The 13,616-nt window shown below is 48.4% G+C and overlaps 2 protein-coding genes across 3 annotated transcripts in view; one reads left to right on the top strand and one right to left on the bottom strand.

The window, feature by feature from the left end:
* USP47 (ubiquitin specific peptidase 47) overlaps window positions 1-1,852 on the top strand; it is a 117,290-nt gene extending 115,438 nt beyond the window's left edge. For both annotated transcript variants that reach the window (XM_041729779.1, XM_041729780.1), the window contains one exon: window positions 290-1,852. In XM_041729779.1, the coding sequence (XP_041585713.1) occupies window positions 290-464 (175 nt within the window). In that variant the 3' untranslated portion in view covers window positions 465-1,852. The remainder of the gene's footprint in view (window positions 1-289) is intronic.
* Window positions 1,853-6,376: 4,524 nt separating this feature from the next.
* Window positions 6,377-13,616, bottom strand: part of DKK3 (dickkopf WNT signaling pathway inhibitor 3) — a 43,420-nt gene continuing 36,180 nt past the window's right edge. The window contains exons 5-8 of the mRNA XM_041730730.1: window positions 11,161-11,253; window positions 9,773-9,917; window positions 8,814-8,970; window positions 6,377-7,972 (exon numbers count right to left, since the gene is read on the bottom strand). Of these exons, the coding sequence (XP_041586664.1) occupies window positions 7,753-7,972; window positions 8,814-8,970; window positions 9,773-9,917; window positions 11,161-11,253 (615 nt within the window). The 3' untranslated portion in view covers window positions 6,377-7,752. The remainder of the gene's footprint in view (window positions 7,973-8,813; window positions 8,971-9,772; window positions 9,918-11,160; window positions 11,254-13,616) is intronic.

Below are 13,616 nucleotides of genomic sequence, written 5' to 3'. Positions count from 1 at the left end.
AACTATTGCATTTTTTAAAACTGGCATAGTACTTAGTATATATAGATGTGCAATAAATGATAAGTATTATTATGTTAATACTAGCAATGAAATTATTCTATGCCATTTTTAAAAATGAGTGCTCTGTTAATAAACATATCAGAAATCCAAGACATCTTAGTGTGAGATTACTTAAATTCACCAGTGACATTCAGATTTCATTTTCTACCAAGAAGCATTACAACATTCGAGCATAAATCAATGCAGATAGCTATACGGATCTAATATGTAATTAATATTTTAAATACAGGGATAAAACAGAAGAATTAATGGAGTTAACAGATGAGCAAAGAAATGAACTGATGAAAAAAGAAAGCAGTCGACTCCAGAAGACAGGACATCGTGTAACATACTCACCTCGGAAAGAGAAAGCACTAAAAATATATCTGGATGGAGCACCAAATAAAGATCTGACTCAAGACTGACTCTGCTAGTGTAGCATTTTCCCTGGGGGATTTTTGGTTTTAATTAGATGGTTCACTGCTACTGTGTAGTGCCATTATGGCCGGACATGGTTAGGGGTAACCCAGTGACACCAGCACTGATTGGACTGCCCTTCACCAATCAGAAGCTCAGTGCCCAATGGGCCACTGTTTTGACTTGGAATCATGTTGTGCACTATAGTCAAATGTACTGTAAAGTGAAAAGGGATGTGCAAAAAAATAAAAACAAAACAAAACAAAAAAAAAAGCAAAACCTGCTACTAGAAAAGGGGGAAGGGGAATGAGTACACTTCTTTTATTGCGGACAAATGTGCACATAGCCGCTAGTAAAACTAGCCTCAAACAGGATGCTCATAGCTTCATAATAAAAGCTGTGCAAAGGCCATGAATGAATGAATTTTCTGTTTATTTCACTGATACACACATTACCTCATTGACAATTCGGAAGTAAATGCAACGTGTGTTGACCTTTGGAAAGCAGCAAAAATAGGAACTGAAGAAAGAAATTCTTAGAACCAGCCATAACCCAGTAAAGAATTGTGAAGTTGTGTTTTTATTTTGTTTCATTTTTTGCAAAGTATTAAGAACATTATTCTGGAACATCAAAACGTTTCCCTTAGACCGCTCCCAGCAGGTAGCAGCTCAAATTGCTGCAATATTGTAATTATAATTGATTGTACTTAAGTTATGGATGTAGAGAATACGTTTCACTCGTTCATTCAGCATGTAAATAAAATTGATCCTATTGAGTTATCATAATTGCAATTCAACTATTTCCCATGGTTATTCTTTTCATATCATTCATGATGTACATTTGTGTACATTGAGGAGTATAGCAGTCTATGTAAATGTAATCCTCAGTGAGGTTCCTCAGTGCTGGGTCCCATACGATTGTATTTGCCCTTGTTAATGAGGTTTTTCTGTTCAGTGGCTTCAGTTTTTTTTCTTTGTACATTTATCTTTGAAGATTTACTTCAAGTTTGAATCTTCTAGAACCCTTGTAAGTCTCACTTTAATTTTTGGAGTTGATTTGTAGTTACATGTAGTTTAACTCTGCGGAAGCGTCTTAACATCGTGTTGAAAAACTTGCTAGTAAGTCAGGTCATGGCACAGGCTGATGCAGTCAACATGATTTCATTGCAAAGTCTATTAGAATTGGCAAGTTTTTGCTTTGCTAAATATGACTTCAATGAACACGATTCTACATAAATTTTTGAAAATGCCATCTAATTTATAAAAATCAATAAAAAGGTTTTGGTAAAACTTTTTCATGCCAGATGCTGTTTACAACAATGAACATGCCAATAAAACATTTGTTCATTCTGTTGTGTTATTTTAGTCATTAAACTTTTGTGGATGAAGAATCTGGATTAAGAATAGATTTGTTTTCTTTAACATTTTGTAACCTGTACTCAGTAATTATCTTATTTCTGTAAGATACATTTACAGTAAAGTTCTCATAAGAGAGATGAAAAGATGTTAATATTTAACTTTGGAGGATCCTGTCAATATTTTAAAATCAGGTTTCTGCCTTATTTCCTTTTAAGAAAGATAGAAAATAGTATTAGCAGATGTTGGCTCTGTAGTTTGAATATAATAATTGAGAATTACATAATATCTTTAAAGTTTCTTGAAATCCACAGGGGGGGAAAAAAAACTTTTCTATGGTATTTTTCTGGCTAATTTTTATTCCATGTAAACTGTGTAGCATTCTGCTAAATTTCATTGAAGTATGTTCCAAGTTTGCATTAGTGGCCCTGAGTTGGTGTTCTCAGAGGAAGAAGTTGGAAGCATTTGTGGTGCATTGTCTTTTAGATCACTTGGATTTTCTGATGTAACACGACAGCTCTTTGGTTCTGATACGGGCCTACTTACTTGGAATGTAGGGGTTAATAGTTTCTGCTTTGGAGGACCCACTCTCTGTGAGCAGAAGAGGCTGATTGTAAACAAAATGGGCTCTGGGTTTGGTTTGGGGCAGTGTTCCTTTAAGAGTAAATGGTAAAATTCTTCTCACACCTGCTCCTCATTCTGTGCCTTCTGCCCTGCTTTTTGTTTTTGTGTTTGCTGTTTCTAATTGCAGGCATACTACAAATATCAAGAGTAAAGAAAATATATTTCATTATCAAAAAGAAAAAGCTTCCTGCTTTTCAGTGCCTGTTAGAGTGAGAACACAATGTTGCACTTTAACAATTTCAGTAAAGGGGGTGGCAAACTTTTTAAAGATTGTGGTGATGGGAATGGTAATTTATGTGAGGGAGGTTAATGTGTGTCTACCCGCCCCCCCTCAGATTCAGAGAATCTCGCGAGTACCCTTCAGCCAAGAGGCAGAGCGCTGTGTGGTTCAGGTGACACAAGCCACATGCAATAAATTGTGACCCTGTTTCTCACAGGTCACGCCAAAGTTTGGAAGAGCTTCTACCGTGGGAGAGATGGGTTTGCATCAACCAGGCATGCCAGGTGAGGACCAAGTACCGACATATCTGAGGCAGGTGCTGAAGGTGAGGGATGTATCCTGGTCAAAGAAGCAAACGCTGTGGTTTCAGGACCATCCTGTGTCTAGCTGGTCTGTGCAAAAGCTTGCTAGCTGGAAGTCCACCTGCCAAACTAGGGAGTGTAAGTAAGGGCTAATAGTCATAATGAGATTAAAATAGTGAAGAAGCCCTACACTAGAGTATTCGGTGGTCTCTTTGCTAATGGATGGAAAGTACTTACATAAGATTCTGAGATGAGGGCGGGAGGAGGGGGGGCTGTGGAATCTGCCACAGCTAGAAAATCATTGCCAGACTGCATTGTTAGAAAGGGTGTGGCATCTCTAGGCCAGGAGAGAACTAAACTTGCAACGCGGTCTAAACTAAACGAGTGCACAGAATCAGAGCATTGCTAATCAGTGTTGTTGCTAACTCTGGAAGTGACCTGTGAATGTATGGAATACAATAAAATCGTTTATTCTGGTTCATTTGCTAGTATTTCCTTTCTGATTGGCTACTTTAGTTCTCCTGAGTTGTGTCCCTTTGTTTAGCATCAAGACCCTAACCAACTCTTTTGCACTCGTGACTTACAAATTGTATGTAGTCTAAGGTATATGGAATAGAGGATAATCTGAAGTAGGAATTTTTTTTATTTGCTAAATAAAACTAAATTGTTTAATTTTTGAAAAATCATTATGTGGTCACTAGTAGAAGCCTTATAAGGTAATTCAGGTCTTTTAAAAAAGCAATACTGTGCCTAATGTAATTTTCTAGGGGGACTAGTCAAATATTTTTTATCAGGTTTGCAAAGGAGTTCGTGGCCCAAATAAAGCTTGTGGTCAAGACTGGGTGTACAGGAAACCAGATGTTCCTTTAGTCTCATTCTTGGGAAGAAGTGCTATACAACCACTTGGTTAGATACAGTGTTTTCAAAACTTGGCTTTTAGAAACAATCAAGAATACATGACAAAATCAAGTGTGTGAAAGCATGTGTGACCATTTAGAAAAACCGCAGCAATCGCAGTGGCCAAGCTGGAAGGGCAAAAACGCATTGGGGAGGAGGGCTCTCCCCCTCCCGGTGACAGCACTGAGAAGCAGGTCTTCTGATTGGTCATAGCCTGAGAATTCACCAGGCCAAGAATTATCAGTGGACCCTTACAGCCTTGCATGAGAAGTGGGGACCATGCTCCCCATCTGCTTCCTTTGCTCCCAACCTGCCTCTTGCCCCAGTACAGAGAGCACAATGTTCACCCTCTTACAATGCTTAAGTAACCCATTTAATTAAGGAGTACCATACTCCTGGTTAAGGAGTATCTCAACCAAGTCTGTTGAGATACAGAAGTGGTTCTGTTTTTCCAGTAACTCTGCCAACTGTGTTATGTCGATTGCAGTTTCCCACTGGAAGTGGACTCTGATGACAAAGTGGAGCAAGATAAACCTGCACATAAATTCCATGAGGGAGGGACCTCGTTTTATCTCATGTACCACCGTCTCCTGGCAGCTAATGTAGGTAGTAGGGCCTGACATACAGTAGGAACTCAATAAGATTTTTGTTGCATGATGAAACCATTTTAAACCTCTTCTTCAAACACTTGTTGAAATCTATCTTGCCTCCCAGCTACTGTGAATTACTTTGGTTCCTCTGTATACCATCCCTTTTTCTTGCCTCCCTCCCTCTGCCCCTGGCTCAGAATGTCCTTTGCTATTCCTTCTGACCACCTGATAAACTCCCTTGATCTTTGAGCACCCATGCCCATGCCAGCTCTCCCAAACCAAGTGCTCCTTTGAGGCTCCCATAACACGGTTATGATATCGGGTTGATTGCTTTTGTTTTGTGGGTGCTAGGTTTAATGTGTATCCCTCATGAGGCTGTGATGTGTTCATGGTATGACCTTCACACCCCCAGAGCCTATCGCAGCACCTGGTTCTGAGCAGGCTCAATAAATACCTGTTGAGTAATAAGGATGTAGAGTGGTTGTGATCCCTTCTGACAATGAATAAGAGAACAGCTCTATATTTGGTCTTAAAATCATCAGCATACCCTGGGCAGACTATGTTAGATACTGTTTTTGTTGGACTTTTAGCTCTATCACCTAATTTTTGAACTTGCATTTTTTTCATCTGCTAAATGAAACTAGTCCTGGATTCAGTGAAGGTTATATGGGAAGACTGCCTAAGCTGGCACCTGCCACCAGCTGACCTTAATATATAGTAGTTTTATCACGGCTCCTGAAGATGTGTTATAATCCAGAACTATATTTGAGTAAAAAGAAGAGTCAGGGTCACCTGGGTGGCTCAGTTGGTTAAACATCTGCCTTTGGCTCAGGTCATGATTCCAGGGTCCTGGCATTGAGCCCCGTATCCGGCTCCCTGCTTAGTGGGGAGTCCGCCTCTCTCTCCCTCTTCCTCTGCCCCACCCCCCAGTCATGTGTACACACTCTTTCTCAAATAAATAAAATCTTTTAAAAAGAATCCTGGAAAAAACAACAACAAAAAAAAGAATCCTGGGACGCCCAGGTGGCTCAGCGGTTTAGCGCCTGCCTTCTACCTAGGGCGTAATCTTGGAGACCCGGGATCGAGTCCCACATCGGGCTTGCTGCGTGGAGCCTGCTCTCCCTCTGCCTATGTCTCTGCCTCTGTGTATGTGTGTCTCATGAATAAATAAAATTAAAAAATAATAATAATCATAAAAATAAAAAGAATCCTATCCATTCCATTTACTCCTTCAGAAGACTGAAGTAGGGCAGCTCGGGTGGCTTAGCGGTTTAGCACCACCTTCAGCCCAGGGCATGATCCTAGAGACCTGGGATAGAGTCCCACATCGAGCTCCCTGCATGGAGCCTGCTTCTCTCTGCCTGTGGCTCTGCCTCTCTCTCTCTCTGTGTGTGTGTCTCTCTCTCATGAATAAAATTTAAAAAAAAAAGAATAAGCAAAGGACATTAAAAAAAAAGTAAAAAAAAAAAAAATTGAAGTATTCACACTCTTAAGACTAATCCCTGACAAAAATGGTTAGCATTTCTAAAATACTTTGATGCTGGGGCAGCCCGGGTGGCTCAGCAGTTTGACCCCGCCTTCAGCCCAGGGTGTGATCCTGGAGACCTGGGATTGGGTCCCACACTGGGCTCCCTGTGGGGAGCCTGCTTCTCCCTTCTGCCTACGTCCCTGCCTCTGCCTTTCTCTGTGTCTCTCATGAATAAAAAAATAAAATCCTTCAAATAGAAAAAAAAATAATATAAAATAAAATACTTTCATGCTAAAACAGGTATGCTTCACTTGTCTGGAAAATTCACTTAGGTGGAAGAGTTTTTTGGGGGGGTTTGTTTTTGTTTTTGACAATGCAGTTCATTTCCATGTTATTTTTTCTGGCTAAAAGGGTATTTATTCAAAGTCAAAAGGAAAAAAAGACACCCAGGAACTACAAAGGAGTAGTTTCAGTGATTTATGCTTGATTTTTTTAAATGCAACATAGGTGTTTATACATAATTTAAAACTCAAAGCATGCTTATACAATCATGTCCAATTTTAAATTTTAATAACTCTGGATGAATACATGATGGAAACAGTCCATGGCACCTGAAAATATCATTTATGGAATAACATCCAGTCCAGTGCTCTCAGTTTGGATATTACAACCATATTTCATAGAGCCTTGCTTGGTTTGATTTTCTCCATGTGGTTGGTAATGGTCTTCAGTTGCTGGTAAGTGATTTTGCAAATTTCACTTATAATCCTGGCCCTACAATTACTTAAGTACTATTTCTGGCAAGTTAACATATATACTATGCACCAGTCATGTGCCTTCAAAGTCACTAACATAACTAACTGCCATAGGGGGACAGGGTCAATATCATTTGTCTCCACTAGAATGATGGCCACCCCCACATTACGGATAATGCTATTTCTAACAGTACAAGTTTAATCTTACAGTGAACTAGTTTGACCTTAATTCCAGATATGCCTCAAAAAAAAAAAAATTCCCATCTATCCTCTTTTAGAGGGTACTTCTGGTGGCAATGAGGCTGACAGGGAGTGGTAGGGAAAGCATGCACTTGGAATCACACCTGGATGAAATCCTGCTCTGGTCTTCACTGTGTGACTTGGGCAAGCAACTTGATGTCTCTGAGACTCCAAGATCCTGACAGATGGGGAGACCACCACCCTCCTCGCCAGACTGTGGTGAGTGATAGAAACTGCTGCCCTGGCACAGAGGTAGGAGGCGAGTAACACTAAGGACAGGACAGGAATGCACGCGATGCACAGTGAGCAGAACACGTCACCCGCAGCAGCTGAAGGCACAGCTTGCCTGTGCCCATGGGAAGAAGTACATGGAAAATTCATTTGTTACATTTTCACCAGGTTTATGTTTGCAAGGCAGGACACACTTCTCCGTATGTGAAAGAGTCAACATTTCCCCAAAACCCGTCATGGGGAAACCTGCATCCTTTTCCATCCCATCCCCACCCCTCCAACAATTCCCAAGGTGATGTAGAACAAAACGAAGTGTGCCACATGCCAACCATCGGAGGCAAAGTGGCCAATAATCGGGACCAGCTTAGCAGCCCTCCACCTCCACCCTCCCACACAGCCCTGTCTTCCCCAGGCACCCGAACTGTGACATGTAGGGTGTACAGCCTGGGGGAGCTGGGCAGATGCACAGCACCTCATTTTATTTAAAGCCAGAGGGAAAACATACTGGGAAGAGGCCATGGAAAAAAGCCCGGTAAGCCCACACCTAGAGGACACGGCTGGGGAAATAAATTAGCTATTTCTATCGCACGTCTACCCGCACAACAGGCCTCGGTCTAAATCTCTCCTCCTTCCAGCAGCTCAGAGGCAGCATCGGGCTCCCCGAGGGCCATCTCCACAGACAGGCTCCTCTCCAGATTCTCCAGCTCCTGGCGCACCTCTTCAATGAAGCTGCCATCCTCGTACTCGCTGGGGGCCTCTCTGGGCGCCGGGCTCTCTCCGTCTCCACCACGGCTCCCCACGAAGGCCGGCTTGCACACGTACACCAGGCTGTGGCTGGGGAGAGGGCTGGGGCTCAGCCCAGGGGCCTGGGCTCTCACATGGGGGCAGCTCCTCCCTTTGAGCTCACCCTCACACCTCCTCTAGCACCTCAATGGAGTCTCCCCTTCCTGTCAGGACCTTCCAGAAGACTGCTGAGGGAGGGTCACTTTTTGAGGGGCGGCTCCCCCACCTCCATGGAGAGACTCTCTGGGGCAAGGCCTCAGCACTGCAGGGCCTGACGGTGTATGGCAACGCGTGGCCCCTCCAAGCCGCCTGCCCCTCTGGGCGTCCAGGTAAGAGCAGCCCCTGACGGCAGGGTGGAGCCTGGGGGCAGCCCGGGGCAGGGCCAGGGAGTTCTGTGTGTCTGCCCAGCCCCCGGATTCTGCTGGACGGACAGGTGAGTAGACTGCCAGGGGGCCATACTCAGATGCCTCACGGTCTCTCAGTTTCGGACACTACTCGCGGTGCCCTCCAACTGGGTGGCCCACTCCCTCCTGGTTTCCCTTCTACCTCTGACTGTGCCGCTCGGCCTCAGCTTGTCCTTCGCTGTCAGGGGCCTGGGCTCCTGCCTCAGCCCTCAGCTCTTCTGTCTCCACGCCCTCTCCCTGGGTCACCTACTCCTAAGGCTTCAACCACCACGCAGGTGAGCTCCAAATCTGTACCCCCAGCCGCACCTTCCCCTGAGCCCCAGGCTGACATCTGACAGCTCGGAGACCCTCCACCTGAATGACCCAAGGACACCTCAAATTAACCCTACCTTAAACTAACTGCATCACCCCCTCTGCCTCTGAGATCCCACTGGGCGGCAGGTCACCTTGCTTTCAACCTCTGATAGGGAGGGCAGGTGGGGCCTCACCTGTGGGGCTGGCAGAGAAGGCCACTGGCACACGGGCATCGGTCCAAAGCTCCATCAGGCTCTAACTCCCAGGTGATGAGGTCCAGAAGCCGGCTGGCGGGGTCATGGCACAGCTCACCCTCCACAGGTAGGGGTGTGCACACAGGAAACAACAGACCTGGGGCCAGTGGACAGTCACCCCTGAGTGCTCAGCATCGAGCAGGGAGGCTCCACAGAAGGGAGCCGACAAATGCGGGGGCAGCCCCGACCTTCCACCCTCAACCGCAAAGTGGAGATTCATTAAAATGGAAGAGGTGGGATGAAAGGAAACTATGGTGGGATGGACTCAGGAGGGAATGAGTCCCGAGGGCTGGAGCAATTAGGGAGGACTGCCTGGAGGCGCAGGCTTATGCTGGCTTTTGAGGCCAAAGTTCTAGAGAAATGTGCAGCACCAATAAAGGCCTGGCAGTGGGCGTAGCGGGGAAGGTTGGGAGCCCCGGAGGGAGAAGGCACCGGAAGCTGCAGCTGGCCGAAGCCTTGAGAGGCAGAGGAGGAGCCTCACTAAGGAGACAACAGGGCAGCCGCAGCCCTGCAGCCCCAGGAGCCACACTGAGAGCTCAGGAGGGCAAGTGGCTGAGCAGCCTCCCTGGAGGGGCGGTGAGAGTGGAAGCGGAGTAGAAGGGGGCCATCCATCCTCAGGAAACAGGGGAGAGGGTGGAGAGGGGCTGCTCAAATCCCCCGTCTGGGGGTGTCCTCCTGCCCTGGGCTCATGCATCCTGAAGGGATTGAGCTCTTCTAGATGGCAACCGGGGGCAGAGAGAGAGACGTGTGGCCCAGTGGAGGCGGAGGCTGCCTCGGGCAGAGGTGGTGGGGCTGGCACACGCACAGTGAGCCGGGAGCCTGCCCAGGAGGCGCGCCCCTGGAAAGGTGTGTTGGGCCTGGACCGGGCGTGCCCAGTACTCAGCCGAGAGCCCACCCACCTCTCTGGAAGGCACAGCACAGCCCAGGCTGGCAGTCCCTCTGGTTGTCACAGATGGTCCCGTTGCCACCTCTGGTGGCTGTTTTGGCGCAGCGACCCCAGACGCACAGCTGGTCCCCACAGCACTCACCGTCCCGGGTGCAGAGCTGCAGGGGGTGGGGAGGGAAGGCAGACAATGGCACCCCGGCTCTCAGACCTGAGAGAACCCGGCTGGTACGCTCCTAGCCCCGAGAGCCTGAGCACACCACAGGAGGGGCCCCGTTACTCTGGAGAGGGAAGGGGGGGGCCAACCGAGGTCTGAGGTGTGCGAGCTTTTAGTGCAAGTCAAGGGGGCAGAGATGGGAGGGGTGAGAACACTGGAAAAATAGCACCTGGGGAGGGGCTGGGTGGCTCGGTGGGTTAAGTGTCTGCCTTTGGCTCGGGTCCCCATCCGCTCGTGTGCTCTGTCTTAAATAAATAAGTAAAACCTTAAAAAGAGTCTAAAAAAATAGCACGGGGGGGGGGGTCACATGTCTGAATCTCCTATGCAACGTCAGTTTTTGCAAAGGACACAGTGTGTCTTTGCAGTCACCTCCCAGACTTGCCTCCTTTCTATTAGGTCCCTAGGTCAGGGGCCCACAGATGCAGGCAGCAGCCAGATTCTGAGAGCCCGGAGGCCTTGTGGATGGGGAGGGCGCATGGGGCTTCCCCCTGGGGCCTGGGACTGACCACTGCGACCCCACAGTCGCGCTCGACGTGGCAGGCGGCAGGGAGAAGTGCAGCTGCCTAACCACAGAAGGCACTGGATGGGGGAGTAAGAAGCCCTCTATTTTCCAAACTTGTTATCCTGCTGTGTTACTGTCTCAATAATGAAAAGACAGGAAAAGTCTATGAGCCCATATGGCTTTGTCCAAAACATCTGTCGGGTGGAGGGAGTTTCCGCTTCCCTGGCTCCCAGCTTCTCAGTGAAAGGTCTATCGGGGAAGTACTCTGGCTTCTTCCTGGCTCTCCTCCTGCCTTCTCTGAAAAGAATGGGATCTGGAGGATGGGATTGGGGGCTGCAGTAGGGTCACTGGCTGTATCCAGGGGGATGGGTCTGCCCCAGGGGAAGGGACAGGTGGAGGGCCTCCTGCTGTGTCTTCCTGCCCTCCCTCTGCCATCCAGGAGGCAGGCAGTGGAGCCAGGGACCATGCAGCAGATGGCTTCCCAGAGTCAGTCCCACTGGGCGCCATGGAGAGGCTCGCTCAAGCATGGACATGGACGTGGTTCTGAGCCCCACTGAAGGCTTCCAGAAGCCCAACTGAGAACCATGGAGCTCCTGGCCTTCTCCCCCACATGCTCTTCTCTGAGACCCAGCCCAGCCCCCATGGTCCTGGTGCTGCAGCCTCAGAGGCCTCTGGGCACACTCACTGTCTGCTGGTCCCGGCAAGACTGGCAGGTGTACTCGAAGCTGGCAAACTGGCAATACCTGGTGGGTCCGCAGTCTTCGTCAATGATGCACTCCTGGGGGGAGGGAGGGAGCAGCTTCATCAGTAGAAGGCAGAGCAGCACACCCACAGCGCCCCGGAAGGGCAAGGCCCCATTTTATCCCAGGCCCCACAGGCTCCGGATGCTCCAGAAGGGTGTCCAGACTCCCCTCACTCCAGAGTTGGCTCCTGCTCCTCAGCACCCGCACGCTCCAGGCGAGGCGGAGCCCTCGCCCACACAGCGTGCTCGCCCGTCTGCCCTCCAGGATGCCGCCCCAGTTCGCACAATGGCATCTGTGTGCAGCCCCCTGCCACATATCCAGGGCGGGAGCACAGAGACGGGCCAGTCTCCATGCAGAGCAGATGGATTTAATAAAAGAGCTAATGAGTTCCAGCCCCGGGGCGGCTGCACAGGAGGAGCCAGAGCCCAGGCGGCTGCCCATGCAAAAGGGGCTGCGGAGGGCTCCCTGTGGCCCCCCTCCTCCAAGGCCTGGGTCTGGGTCTGCCTGGCAAAGGCAGCTGCTGGTTTCCAAAGGAAGGAGGGGTGCGGCTGCATGGGCGCTGCAACCCAGCTGCCTTCTCATGGCTGCCTGCCCATCAGGCTGGAGAAATGGGGGAGAGAGGGAGGCCATGGGAGAGGGCTGGTGTTGGAAGAGTCCCCATACGGGAAACTAGCCATATCATGTTGGGGGGCGGGGCCCTTGGCCTCTGAGAGCCTCCATCTCTAGGTGGAGCAGCAACAGGGGAAAGTAATCTCTACCTGCTGCCTGCTGGGTGAGGTCACGAGGTAGATTGACCCCCTGGGGCTGCACCATGCCAGGTCATCGGTGGTGGGTCTTGTCATGGCCTCACCATGGCAAGGTGGGTGGCCCAGCAAGAGGGGTTCTCCCTCTCAAAAGGAGGGGGTCAATGCTTATCCTGTTCCCATGGCAGCAACCCTAAAATGCCAGAAGGGCTTAGACAGGGGCGGAGGGCTGCGCACCATTTGACCCCAAAGCCCATCATGGCTTGAGAAGTCCACAGTGCAGTAAGCCACAGACCGTGACGCCCTCCTAGACACACCCAACTCAGCCAGTTCAGCTGGAAGCATCCAGGTCCAGACACCTTCCAAAGCAGAAAAGCAAGAGAATGGGGTGGGAAGGCCAGAGGGAAGGCCGACAGGCATTGAGGAGCTTCTTTGAATCTGCCCACATCTTCAGGCACTGGGAAGTAAATGTCAGTATGAAAAACTCCTTGCCCTCCAGCAGGACTTCCCCTGGAGAAAGACTTTATAATTCAACTGAAAACAACCGCCCCCCCCCCACAAAAAAAACCCAACCAAAGTCAACCCAACAGAAAAGGAGACAAAAGACACAGACAACAATAATAGAAACCTTCCACCTCTCCACACAGAAGAAGATGTTTAACCTCACAAATAATTGACAAAATGCAACTTAAAAGGGCAGGATAGCATGTTTTCACTTAGAGTGGACACAACTGAAAAGGTTGATAACATCTGCGTAGGCAGAAGACTGCCCCGCCCCCAAATGTCCACATCCGACTCCCTGGAACCCATGGACGTGTTGTGTGACCAGGTAAGGGGACATTCAGGTCACAGGTGCAATTCAGGGATGCTAGTCAGCTGACCTGATAAGGAGAGAATCCTGATTACCCAGGTGCACCCAATGTAATCCTAAGGGGCTCAGAAAATGGAAGGAGGCGCAGAAGAGTCAGTGTCAGCGTGAGAGAGACCCCAGACTTTGCTGGGGGTTTTTTGGGTCTTTGTAAGATTTATTTATTTGAAAGAGAGTGAGAGAAAGTGTGTGTGTGCACAGGCACATGAGTGGGGAGAGGGGAAGAGGGAGAGAGAGAATCTCCAGCAGACGCCTCACTGGGCCCAGAGCCAGATACCCTAATGCAGGGCTCGATCTCACAACCCTGAGATCACTAGTGGAGTTGAAACCAAGAGTCACAGTCTCAACCGACTAAGCCACCCAGGTGCACCCAGACTTTGCTGGTTTTGAATATGGAAGGGGGCCACAGGCTAAGGAACAGTCTCTCCTAGAGCCTCTAGAAGGATCACAGTCCTGCTTACACTTTGATTTCAGATTTCATCCTGGTGAGACGGGTTAGACTTCTGATCTCCAGAACTGTAAGTGATAAATTTGTGTTGTTTTAAAACCACTAAATTTATGGTAGGTTGTTCCAGCAGCAACAGGAAATTAATATCCAATATTGGTAGGGGGGATTTGAGGAAATAGGCATTGCCACATGCTTTGGTGGTAATTAGAACTGAACTAGATGTTTTTTGCAGGCAACTCATCAGTATCTTTCAAAAAATTGAAATGTGTCTCCTCTGAACCTGTAATTTCCCTTCCAGGTGACTGTCCTCAGAAACACTGGTCCAGGGCAGTCTGGGTG

Source organism: Vulpes lagopus, chromosome 15 (genome assembly GCF_018345385.1).
Source record: "Vulpes lagopus strain Blue_001 chromosome 15, ASM1834538v1, whole genome shotgun sequence".
In the NCBI taxonomy this organism is placed as follows: domain Eukaryota; kingdom Metazoa; phylum Chordata; class Mammalia; order Carnivora; family Canidae; genus Vulpes; species Vulpes lagopus.
The sequence above is the reverse complement of the archived record's forward strand: the minus strand, read 5'-3'. Positions and strand labels throughout refer to the sequence as shown.